The sequence below is a fragment of the Scophthalmus maximus genome, chromosome 13, assembly GCF_022379125.1.
Source record: "Scophthalmus maximus strain ysfricsl-2021 chromosome 13, ASM2237912v1, whole genome shotgun sequence".
Lineage (NCBI taxonomy): Eukaryota > Metazoa > Chordata > Actinopteri > Pleuronectiformes > Scophthalmidae > Scophthalmus > Scophthalmus maximus.
This window is the reverse complement of record NC_061527.1, coordinates 5,343,897-5,357,192: the sequence shown is the minus strand read 5'-3', so window position 1 is coordinate 5,357,192 and position 13,296 is coordinate 5,343,897. Positions and strand designations below refer to the sequence as shown.

The following is a 13,296-nucleotide window of genomic DNA, read 5'->3' as shown; positions in this document are numbered from 1 at the left end:
GGCTGTGATTGATTCATTACCAAGATTAACATTTATTTCCAGGTGAGTTTGACAAGTTCATTTTTACAATTAACAATGTGTGCATACAGAAATAGATTGCAAAATTAACTGCAGAAAGGTAGTTAATCCAACAAATGCTCATGAATAGGTAATAGCACAAATTATTATAGAGCAGATTTTACACAGGAACAATAATCCTGGAGCAGGTGAAGTGCGATTCACATTGAGGGAACTTTAAATTGGGGGTGAGGAATAAGAGGGAATAAGTTTTCCCACAAGGCCAACCATCCTTAGTAGGTGTGCCACAAGGTTTTTTGAACTGCCAACAAGTGTGTGTGTGTGGGTGGGTGTGTGTGTGTGTGTGTGTGTGTGTGTGTGTGTGTGTGTGTGTGTGTGTGTGTGTGTGTGTGTGTGTGTGTGTGTGTGTGTGTGTGTGTGTGTGTGTGTGTGTACACACATCTGCTTGTTTTGTGCACACTTTGCGTTATGTGATATCTACCACCACGACTCAGTGAATCATAGCTCTGCTTACATTTCGGGACTTTTACAGTGTTAAACTATCGTTGCCTGCTATTATATATATATATACACACACACACACACACACACACACATATCCTGTTGTGTGAATGGAGTGTGAAGTTCTTCACCCAGACCATTCAGACTTGGAGCAGAAAAGAGTAATTATACATTTATATCCTTTAAATCAGTAAAGAGCAAAGCTGTCAGTTTCATTACTTTATGTTCAAGCGATAAATATACGAGTGTCAATTATATATAATGAGAAATAGAAAAAAAAAATGTGTTCTTAATATTCATAATTTACAGTGATCAATTTGCCAGACATGATCCCTGTGAGCGGTTTCCACAGAAACAAAAGCTGCAGCACGTTGATTGCTGCCATATGTTTTCCTTGGCAAAATGTCCTATCCATAGAAAATGTGTGAATAGAGGATGAAAGAAAGTGAAGTGTGATGAAGAGTGATGAAGTGTGACAAGTAGTGAGGCAGTAGGGTGACTTTAAATTCAATTAAAAATGTAATAAAGACTTTAAAACATTAGAAGAACAATAACTATTAATCACAGGAAAGTTTTACCATATGCTGTTGGTGCTGCAGATGCTATTGTCATTTCATTTTCATTTGGGTTTTCTTCTATCACAGATTTTTTTTTTAATGATTGTCACCCCTATTTTGCATTCAAACTAAAGCTGAATAAGTAAACTTCAAATTAATTTGCACAAACACAAAACTGTGCAGCACAAAGGCTTCTTTAAAAAAATATGATTTGAAGACACTATATGTTGGTCCAAGACCATGTCAGTGAGATTAGTTGGATGCATTTTAGTTATATTACATCATTTGGTGATTATCATTTTGATTTAAGTTGAAATTCTTCAAAGTGCCAAGAAGTCTGATCACATTTAAAATCATAGACCCATTTTCATCTATTCCCTGAAGGTGTCATTCTTTTCACAGCCACACGGTGTCTCACCAGTATCACTGCACCTCATCTGTTTGACATGACCATAGTGTCTTCCGACATTCGCGAGGATTATGCAACAGTTGTAAATGCACCAATAAAGAAGTTTGGGCCAAGTACGAGGACACACGCATGTGTTTTAATTACTTTGACTTATCTCTTGTTTATGGGAGTGGAGGTGTGATGTGAAACAGACAACCACAGCTCTGATGAGTGACATTTTCATGGTCACTTTTGAGTTAAAGTAGGCTCACATTCACAACAACCGATGTCCCAAATGTAATGGCAGCTCTTACCCTCCTGCCCTTCGACCCAGCAGTGCCCGGAATACCCCTCGGCCCCTGTGGACCCTGTGAGAAAGAATAAGATAGACATAAGATTGGGAAAAATCATAGATGGGGAATAAGGAGGAGTTAGTGGGTAGTAAGGTTTTCATAGTGTTTCTTTGACATGAAATATAAAACATGGGAAAATATTTACACAAACTAAAATGGGCCAAAAACTCTCTATCAATATTCTAACCCACATCAACATAGGTCAAAGGAACCTGATGGATATACAACAAAGCACTACTGAATAGCTGGCTGGTTGATACGCACTGTTTACACAAGTCTAGACTCAATTGTGGGAAACTGGAGAACTGACATATCAAATCACACACGCTTAAACGTTTACAAAAAAACAAGGATATGTTCATCCCACTGCTTTTAGGAGTTTCCAAGGTAATCTTGCAATTAAAGCGTTTATAGTATCCAGTGCATCTGAGCTTCTCAGTCCATTGAGTATTTATAATAATAATAATAATAGTGTGTGAAACTCAATCCCAAACCAAAAGGGAGCAAAAAGAAAACAAAAAAAGAAGTGAAAGGAAAATGCAGAATCTCTATTTGGGAATGACATTGAGGTGATGAGGATGTGATACTTACAAGCGCCCCTTGCATGCCGATGTCACCTGGACTTCCTGGCAATCCTGGATAGCCCTTATTTTCCAAAACAGAGGAAAAAAAGCAATATTGAAAGGTGGACATGAATGTCGCTGTTTAATGGCATCTGCTACATGGGAAGTAAATGTTACTAGTGTATACAAATCACTTTAGGTTTTCTGCCTTAGTGCTTTGGGGTTTTAACAATGATTAGTGTGAATCAAAAGTGAAGCAGCAGTGCAGGACTGTGCAGGACAAAGGGACTAAACCAGAACTGTGTTTCATATTAAGTTGTTAGAATGTGCTCCAGATCCTTTAGGGGAAAAAAAAAACAGCTGGGCGCTACAGCACTCTCCACCATTAAAGAATAATTCCACAATAACAAAGAAAATCCGTATAGGCAAACTTGGCTGAGAATTGCAGGGAAAACACAAATCCCTGCAAATCGTCTTTAAACAGAAACAGAACTTCACAGGATGATCGTTGATCGTGATCTGTAGTGAATCAGCCCAAAGCCTTGACATTGAGCCGCCCGTGGCGGCATTATAGCAAAAACTGGTTCACACAATTCACCATAACTCCTTACATGAGTCACAAAGCTCTCCCACTCAAACAAACTTACACACACACACACACACACACACACACACACACACACACACACACACACACACACACGTGGTGAATCAATTATCTATCTATTCAACCAGGGAGCCACCAAATTGAATCATCCTCTCTTCCAGCCAGCCACTCGTCTGCCACCCAGCAAGGTCGGGACTGAAGCCCAGAGCCACAGACATGGAGTTAGTCCAAGGCCCCAGGACAGTGAAGGGCCGAGGCAGGTCTATCCCTGTGGACTCGTGCAGCATTACAGCACAGACACTGCTGCACTGGACAACATCACGTTTTTTTTTCCTCTTGGGGATCAATGCTGTCAAAAAAGGTTTTCATACAAACCCATTTTCCACAGTAGTGAGAGCTAATGTAAAATTAACCTACTCTTAACAATCCAAACATTTATCAAACCCAAATTCAACTGAGTGCATGGATTTAGAGAATATGACAAAACACAATGAGTTACATTTATGCAAAGTTGTCCATAACAAAGTTATGCAGCAAGATATTTTCATGGCTGAGTAACCGGAACTAACAGACACTGTCCAGATTCTCTATTCAGACTCATACAGGAAGACTGACTGTTGCTTTGATGTTCCAGCCTTGACAAAAAAAAATCAAACTACAGAGGCAGAAACCAAATGTTTTATGTAAAACAAATGTATGACATTGTTAAATAAACATAAACTGGGATTTCCGGTGTTGGGGTATTTGGTGGGCTTATTTCAATCACAAAGCCTCCAACCATTGGTCTTTGGTAGTAGTGTAGTTAACAGATTTGGTGAATTCAAGTCATTTTTCATTTTCAAGATTTGTATCTGCAAAAGCTCCACAGAGGAGCCTGGAAGCCTTTAGGCGTCTAGTGAGTCTGCTTCCATTTCCATGAAATAAACCTTGTAGATCAGTAGCACGTGCCAAAAGGAATTACAGCCAAATGTGCTAATATTCATCATCCTTGGACATTAGTTTACTGAAGGATGTATCCATGCTCTGGTGTAGGCTGCTGCAGCTATGCAGACTTCTTGGAAAACCTTTTTTTCACTATATACAGTGTAGATGTAGGGATGTAGAGCGACTGTCAGACAAGAAGCAGAGCTCTGCAGCACGAGCGACTGAGCTTACCCCCGGCCCCTTCTCCCCGACTGGGCCTGTTGGACCGGCTGGTCCACGGTCGCCCTGAAGAAAAGGAGAAAAAAAAAGTGAGACAAAGAAAGAGAGAGCGGATCATTAAACTATGACCTGAACCCACAGAAAAAGCCCAAACACAGCTTCACATAGTACACTTTCCCTAATAAAGAGCCTTGAAACTGGAGAGCAGCTTCTTAAATGCAGAAGGTTAGAGTGACAGCTGGTCGAGTGGAGTGTAAAGCGAGCAGGTACTTGGAAACCCAGTTGGTGGCACCGCGCTGCACGCTGCGTTAGAAGCAAAGGTGACCCCGGGTGAGCAGTAAACCTGCCTCGGTCTCCTCTCCAGCCCCAGTAACACTCGTGTTAGTGACACTTTAATCCCCCTTGAATTGTGTAATTTTCATGACTGTACAAGTATCTTTCCAGTACTTGTTGCATGTCTTCTTGACAGTGAGCAGAATAGTTTTCAGGCAGTGTATTGGAAACTCGAGTGTAAATCAGGGGGGGTGGTACTAAATTAAATATATATATAATGTGAAAGGAATTTGTGAGCTGTCAGGGTATGGCTGGTGCTGACAGATTGAACCAGGAGGAGGATTTTGTGTAAGAGAAGGCGGAGAACAAGCGAGAGTCTGGCAGGCAGACGGCTTCCCATTAAGAGAACATGTTCTGACACACAGGGGGCTTCTGGGTAGGAAGGAAAGGGGAAGAGGAAAGGACAGAGGGAGGGAATCAGAGAGACAGGTGGCACAGATGGGGGTGTTGTTGGAGGTCTGTCAATAATGAATGAATGAATGAATTATATTGAACCATTCATACACAAAATTCAACTCAAACTACTGTACACAAGTCTAGACTGAATCAAAGGAGGTTTTATGTATGTTATGTATGTAGAAAAAAAAAAAGGAGCTCCGGTACAGTTGATGCAATTTATAAAATAGAATGAAAGATTAAAACAGACAGCTGTTAGTTATAGGCTATATTTAAAAATATATTTTAAACAGTGGCTAAACATTGCATCCCAAAAGGTTTTTGTGGATATCTTGGAAATAGTTAAGAGTGGAGCTCTGGAGGATCATAGCGCTAAAAAGACATTTATTTCATCATAACATGCATACATTAATAATATACATCTTAACCTACAAACATTTTATGTTAAATCTTATGTATTTTTACCTCAAAGTCCCATCATTTGTCTCCCCTTCCTCAGAGGTGAAAGAAGCTCAGTGTGCATGTTCAGAGGATCGCACAAGATGTCACCAGTGAGCTTAACCAGCACTGCTCAAATGAATCTTCAAGATGTGATAGGCCACGCCCACTCGCACCAAGATTGACACCTAATACGACATTTTTTTGGCCACTTTGTTTTGAGGTACACATTTTTGGTATTTGTGGCGCCCCCCTATGGTTCGGGCTTAAAACTGTCGGCCTGTTCCCAACCGAGGCCTGAAGATATCAACATTTTACTATGAGCTGACACATTCTCAAAGAGTTCTGGCCAAGTTTTGTGGTGCCCTGCCCCTTTGCAAAGATATTTTAGCTGATGGCTGCCATGCCCTTTTTCGACCAATCTTCCTGCTTTGTAATAGAAATGTGTATCTCAGTAGTCAATTCTCATTCAGAATACTGAGATTTGGTCGAAGAATTAAAGTGGGCTGTAAAACTGAGGTCAGAATCTAAAAAGATACAGAGGTCTCTAATTCTGGTCGTGTGTCAAAGAGACTAGATGTCCCAGTTTATCCAGAACTCAGGTCTCATCTCCATTAAGCTTTAGGAAGTTCATGCTAATCTGCTCATTAATGCCTGACACAGTCAGTTAGACTGGACGGAACGTTCCGGTCACATAGTTTGATTGCTGGTGAAATCCTGAAGGCCTCAGAGCTGCTTGCATTGCTTTCTGTCAAAGCGAGGGGGCAACGGACGCTGCGCAGTGAGAAAGGGGAAGTAATGGTGACGCGGCTTTGATAACACTGTAATTGATTCCGATGTGAGAGTGTTGAGTGTTTATCTAAGCCTGTGTCCTTGGCTCTCTGGGGCCTCCAGCCCTAATTACAGTGGTCTGCCACTGACAAGCTACCTGCTGATGCTGACTGACAGCCTAATGACAGAGACACACACACTCTTTACCTTTTCACCAGGATCTCCCATCGCACCAGCTATTCCGATCAGGCCTAGTGGACCCTGGAGAGGAGGATAGAGAGAAAAAGGCTATTCAAGACAAAAACACATCAGGAGAAAGTATGTCAGTGTGAGGAGCTGATCTTCATCCATCTGAGGATTATTTTCCAACCTGTTGTGACACCTGGAATGCGATGCCATGCTTTCGTACGAAAACAGGGGGAGCTGCTGACTTGAGGAGAAACCTGTATGTTGACCTCTGTATTCCTAAGAAACTTATTAGCTAATTAGATTAGATTAATTCGATTTTTAAAAAAATAATTTATTGACAATATATTCGTTGCTAATGCTACTTACAAAAAAAATCCCCAGAGATTTATATCTTGACTACCACAACTAAATATAAATGTTCATGATTCAAAGGAATTGTTATGTATTAGGAAAGTTGCAAAGAGTAAATCGATTTACACTTAAGCACGCTATTACTGATTACAAACCTGTTTTCAAAATCCATATTGAAGTGCTTTTCAAGCAATATTCAACAAAAAAAAAGCAAAAACTCCAAATCAGTTGCTTTAAAAACTTCAAAGCTTTTGTGAGTTTTAGGAAAATAAACTATACTGTACACATTTCGGACACAATAGCAATGATTGGGAATTAGTTCTGGCATGTTAATCTCATGGCGTACAGTAACTGAATACCGCTGGCCCCAAAAAGACACACTATTTAGTAAGAAAAAAAAAAATTACACCCGGTAACGCAAATATGAGAGTTATCAGAGGAGTTTAACCACTTCCAGATCAGTTGTCTGGGACCGGCGCTGTGGTTTGGACCGGTGCCAGTCTCTCTCCACTGGAGACAAGACCGACAGTAGGACTTTGGGTCTCTGGGTAGATGACTGCATATTTTCAAACCCAAAGAGTCAACTTAATGTGAAGAGAGAGCAATTAAAATACAATAACATGCACATATCACAAGCCTGACAACCAAGTTACCACAGCGTATGCACTAAACTACCAAGACAATTAAAAAGAACGGAATAGCTTTGTTATCATAATACTTTAATTTATACGACTTCCTTAGCTTGATTCGATCAAACTGCAGCTGTCTCTGTTTGTGAGGGACAATTTCCATCACCGTTCCATCACCTTCCTGTCATATATTCAGACAGTCGACAGTTTACGAGATTCTACATGACTTCTATTTTTTGATTCCATCACATTATCATATTGCAAGTCAGGGAATGAAAAGACTGACATATTGACAAAGTGAGCACCACAAGAGAAACTTCTGGTCTTGTTCCATTTGCTGCTCCTTAACTCAGAATTTGAAAAAAAAAAAAAAAAAAAAAAAAAAGGCTGAGAACCTCAGAGTGTTACTCATGCATCATCACCTACGGGGCATTATCCTGTTGGATGCGAGTGAAGCAGCTGAACAGCGGATTAGTCGTCTGTGAGTGTCTGTGAGGGGATGCAGCCTGCAGGCATGGGAACGGGAACTCTGAAGTGACCTCAAATCCCTTAATTGGGAAGCGGAATTGGGACATTGTGGTGCCCTGCACCGTTTAACTGAAGGAAATGGTTTTAAAGGAGTTTCCATGTGACAGGGCCTTGACATGAGAGAGTCTTCACAGTGCTGCTCTGAACGTGATCCGGTTTTGCAGACGCCGCTCGGCTTTACAGATGTTTGGCTATAACCGTTAACTTTACAGTTCAGGAAGAAATATAGCCCGAGTCACAGGATTAAGGTTCTCCCTCATACATGCTCAGGTGACTTGAGAATGGAGCACGGCAGCTTGTCTAAATTGGCTAAAATGCATCACACTGTAAAACCCTCCAGTGAAATGTCTCTTTAAACTGTTTATGGGAGGCCTCGCGGTGACAGCTCAGGCCCCCTCGCGTCGACCCTTCTCTGCACCAGTCAACAATCGTCTTTCTCAGTCTCTTGTGCATCTGATCTTTCTGCAGAGTGATGTAATGGCATTCATTAGAGCCTCCATATGTTGTAGGGTAGAGTTTTTTTCTCTGCGTGGCTTCAAAGGAGCAGTAAATGCCTAATCCTTCTCATATGTGCACTGCAGCAGCACAGTCCAACTCGGGTGCCTGCACTATGCACAGAATGCAAATATTAACATTACGGGGCCTCTGGGAAAGACGGACATACTTTGGATGCTCAGAGCAGTTGTGTGTCCGCGAGAGGATTTTACAGAGGGAAAACATGTCCCAACCTTTCTCTTTGAGTATTTGTGTTGCATTGACCGAAGCAAAAAGGAACGAAAAGACAGAACATTGAACTGTGATGTTGCAGCAAATTTTGCCATTAATCTTAAAACATATTATGGGACACCTGCAACATCCGTTAATGTACAAACTACCAACATTTTTGGGATTAAAATGTTCTACTTATACTTTGATAACATCATGCAACGTATGATTTCTTGGACAACAACCCACGATGAGGTCATTCCCATAGAGGGTCTCTGATTGGTCTTTCTTCTGTTCTGCCAATTTCATGATTAAAAAGCTGATTTGGTGAAGGGAGAGTTTCCAAATTTCTCTTAATACTGTAAAGTGGGTCAAGAGGAAAACACCACAACATCAGAACATGCTCCTGTAACATTTACCACACTCAAGGATTTTATTCACTTAACTGCAGAACAATTGCACCATTATCTTAATGTAATGGCAACATTAACTTTAAGCACACTATTAAAAACAATTATGAAGCTACTAAAGGCAACAGAAGGCAACTTGTTAACATTTACAGATCATCATGTTGTGTAATGTCATCACTAGAAATAAAAGTGTAAATGCAACTTACTTGTGGACCGATTTTTCCAATATTTCCCATGTCGCCTTTCTCTCCCTGCAAGCAGAAGACATCAAACAGTGTGCTGGTTAGTTTCCTCTAATAATCTCTGTTACCATCCTGCTGACTACTGGCACAGGATTCTCAGGATATTACACGTTTACAAAGGCCCACACACACAAACACACCGTATGGGACTGATAAGCTTTGTGTTGTTGCTTCTCATTGTGGTTTACCAATCAGTACGATGATGGTCCTGGAAGAAATAACAGTTTTCTCCTAATTGAGAGTATGTTCTCAACACAGCAAGTCTAGGCTTCCTTATAAGTGGGTAACAAACATGGAGACAGTGGCCCCTTAGTGGTGAGAACCAGACCATAGAACATCATTTAGAATAATTCAATCTAGAAACACATGGATACCATGAGCGCAGCATTAAATTTGTGGTGGGTACGAAATGCTAAATATAGCCGGTAACCTAGTGAGGAACAGGTACGGCGTTGCTGTGGTTTGCTGAAGCAAAAAGACAAAACCTGAGAACAAACTGATGGTTAAATAATTTAATATAGCACAAGTCATAAAACTGTCAGTGGGGTCTCAAGATAACAGGTGTTCAGTTCCAATTGAGTAGATAAAGCAGATAATTCTCACTTGTTTGTATTCACGGGTCTTAAACATGAACGGGAAGAAGCTTAAGAGAAGAGACAACAGGACGATACACAGGCAGTCTTTTCTTTACCATCTTTTCAATTTCTAAACTTCTACACATTTGTCATGGCAAAAAAATGGAAAGTCCAACAGTGTGTTAGTAGTTCAACAGTAATGTACACATGAAAAAAGATGATCCTTGTTATGTAACTAAACTCACCTCTAAACCCTCGGGGCCAGGTTCGCCTATGTAGCCTTTCCTTCCAGGTCTCCCCTGAAAATATAGACACACACACGCACACACACACACGCACAGAGTAATGATCAAAATATAGTAAATCTCATAATGGGTTTATCACATCTGCAGTTCAGCACATCCAGCTGCTTCCTGATGGAATATCCAGGTGAACTGTATCATTCAAACCACATGCGATAGTTTATAAGTGTATGTGCATGTGTGTGTGTGTGTGTGTGTGTATATATATATATACAGTCTGTCAGTCTGGGAGTTCTTACAGTAGGGCCAGCGCTGCCAGGTGGGCCGAGTGGTCCTTCATCACCCTGCAGGACACGGTACAGTTCATCATATAGTAATATTCTGAAACACATGTACTGTATAAACATACTCTCACATATACTGTGCACAGCAAATCCAGGTAAACATAGCCCATCAGTTACAGAACTACCAAACAATTGTGGGCAATACCATTATATGTGTGTTCATCCTTGAACACACAGTGGAGGGTTTGTCCCTCCTTGGACAGCTGTTTGTAGGTGCTCACCACGGTTGACTGGGAGGAATCCCAGGAACCATAGACTGTATTTAATGGACGTAGTCACCAGGTCAGAAAAATTTAGCCAATGCCGAAGTGCCTGAAGTCTCTGTATTGCCTGCCTGTATTCTCTGGAATCACCAGCGGAGGGTGACTCACTGGTTGCAAAAATTAGTCAGTTTCTGTAGAAGAATGACTCTACTTCTCAATCCACCTAAATAGATAACTTCTTTAACAAAGTCTCACATATTTAAAAGTGTAAAAGTTTTGACTCAAGTATAGCACTTGAGTATATGTTACTTTTCACCTCTCTGCTTTAAGAGACGTAAGTGTTGCGATTCCATACCACAGAAAGTATGTGTGCAGTGAGACTACACTGGCCAACGCTACAATTCTGAGCGGTTGAGGGGTCAATGCTGTGACATTCAGAAGAATATAAACGTGTATGAGTGTTTTAAACCTTCAAAAAGAATCCTATTCCTTTTCTCCAGGGCTGGAAAACTTTCAGCCTGTTTTTTTTATAAGCACCCGGTGGTGAATCACCCAGTGGAACATGCCCCAAGAGATATCAGAGAGGGAAAAAAAAGAATCCCCAGCTCAGTGGAAGGAAATACGCTGCCACTGTTTGAGATATGAATAGATGCTGAGCGAGAGGCATTAGCTAATCTTGCCACACAACTACTGATCCAATGGAAATATCTGGATGAGACATATTTTCCAGGTATGAACAGAGCTCCAGTGTAGAATTACGTTGGGTATTGAATCGTCTCACCTCCGTTCCTTTTGGCCCTGGCGGGCCAAGGGGCCCTCTGGCTCCCAGCAAACCCTGAAACACAGCCGCATGCATGCATTCAATTGGACGAACGGAATGGATGAACGGATGAATGGATGTTGAAGGAGAGAGATAGTGTTTGATAGATACCTTTGGCCCAGGTGGACCGTTGGGCCCTGGTACTCCAATGTCCCCCGGAAAGCCCTTGCAAAAACAGGAGCATTACAGAACGTGATGTCAGTATTTCACCTGTCATTAGTCACATGAGTAATTGGTCGAGCTTGATCTTTATCCCACGTATAAAATTGCACCTTTGTGTACATTTGAGGAGGGGAAGGATTACACTGCATTAAAGATGGCAGGTATAAACGAAGGCGTCTTTATGTGTTGATGTGTTGGAGGCATCTTGCATGAATCTATATCAGACACGCAACGACACGGGGCCTTTTGCGGAGAGTAAAGTCAGACTTTACAGAGAAATTTATGTTAAGAAAGTGATGGATTGCTTCTGGGCTGATAAAAGCTGAATACCTTCAGGCACGCCTGTCATGAAACAATCGCTCAATCGGGGGGGGGGGGGATATGCAACCTATAAGGTCACGTTGAACTCCTGAGAGCAGCGTGTCTTTGACATCTTACAACAATGACCTCACTGACGAAAGGTGAGTTAGTCCAAAGCATGGACATGCTGTTGGGGAGAAACAGTAAGATTGTTTTTGATGCAACACATGGACCGGATAAAAGTTTTGGTGGCTAGTGAGACAACTTGATTGCCGTCTCCATTGCCCACAATCAAATTCTGTATGAACAATTGAGCTATATGCCGTTGAACCCTGAGGGAAATTTCCATTCACTGTCCTTTCTTAAGTTACTTATTGTGATACAACACGAAATACTGTGAAATTCAACCATCGATATTTCCACAGGACTAAAAGTTTAAAGCCGCACTGGAATCCCCCGTAGGCTGCAATGATTGTTACAAACCACCACAGAAAAAAGTACAATGTTGGATGGAATAAATACTGACTGTACATACATACTGACTGGATTTGACGTTCTGAGAACCATCTCATTACAATAGCTAAAATATGAGACCTCAGGATCGCACAATGGTGTATTTAAAGCTTCACTGTGTAATATTTAGAAGAACTTATTCAAGGAAATTGAATATATTGTCTATAAATTGTTTATAACTATGTCTTCATATACGTCTGCAACAAAGAATCTATGTTTTTTCGTCAACTTTGAATGAGTTAAATATAGTTACATGAGGTGGACCGGACCTCCGGTGAGTCACCATGTTTGCTAGGCCGTGTTGAATACGGTTGTTGCACAAAACGGTCCATTGCCGCCAGAAAATTACAAAAATTACACACTGGGGCTTTAAGATTAAAGTAGAATTTTGATGATCAGAGACACATTAAAAAAAATACAATTGTGATTCCTGTGTTATGAGTATATTGTTCTTGACTGTCCATATGCAGTCCATTATAGCTGCAAGCATACAATGTTTTATATGTTCGTTCTCAGTTATAAAAAGTCATCCCCCGTCTTCCAAAACCACAGATGTGTAGTACAATGAATTAGCTGCATTTTTCAGCTACTTAAACTCTCACAACAAAGTCCATATCTCTCTTATGTCCTTATGTGATCATAACCTGGAGTGGGAGCATTTATAAAAAAGAGGCCCAGCCATGGCTCTGTGCCCACCACATTACACACCCACCCTCTGATGGGAGAGTGAAGACACAGCAGGATGACTAGGTTTTATAGCTGCATCTGTGTTTTGGCTGGCTCACTGTACATCTTTGCTTTGCTTTATGGTTTGTACAACACAAACCGTAAAGTAATACTTTCTTGTTCTCCTTTATTATCCTCCAATCTAGATGTCAATCAAGGATGTGTTGAATATAAAAACTCATATGTACAGTATGTCCTCTCACCTCTGGTCCTGGGGGCCCAGGTAGCCCTTGTGCTCCAATCTCACCAGTTTTACCCTGTTTGTAAAAAAAGACACGTGGAGAAAAAA

General features: G+C 41.0%; 1 protein-coding gene across 1 annotated transcript in view; it reads right to left on the bottom strand.

The window, feature by feature from the left end:
* Positions 1-13,296, bottom strand: part of LOC118318097 (collagen alpha-1(XXIV) chain) — a 78,925-nt gene that overhangs the window by 26,752 nt on the left and 38,877 nt on the right. The window contains exons 19-28 of the mRNA XM_035647431.2: positions 13,211-13,264; positions 11,418-11,471; positions 11,268-11,321; positions 10,239-10,283; positions 9,943-9,996; positions 9,087-9,131; positions 6,276-6,329; positions 4,143-4,196; positions 2,409-2,462; positions 1,779-1,832 (exon numbers count right to left, since the gene is read on the bottom strand). Coding sequence (XP_035503324.1) covers positions 1,779-1,832; positions 2,409-2,462; positions 4,143-4,196; positions 6,276-6,329; positions 9,087-9,131; positions 9,943-9,996; positions 10,239-10,283; positions 11,268-11,321; positions 11,418-11,471; positions 13,211-13,264 — 522 coding nt within the window. The remainder of the gene's footprint in view (positions 1-1,778; positions 1,833-2,408; positions 2,463-4,142; positions 4,197-6,275; positions 6,330-9,086; positions 9,132-9,942; positions 9,997-10,238; positions 10,284-11,267; positions 11,322-11,417; positions 11,472-13,210; positions 13,265-13,296) is intronic.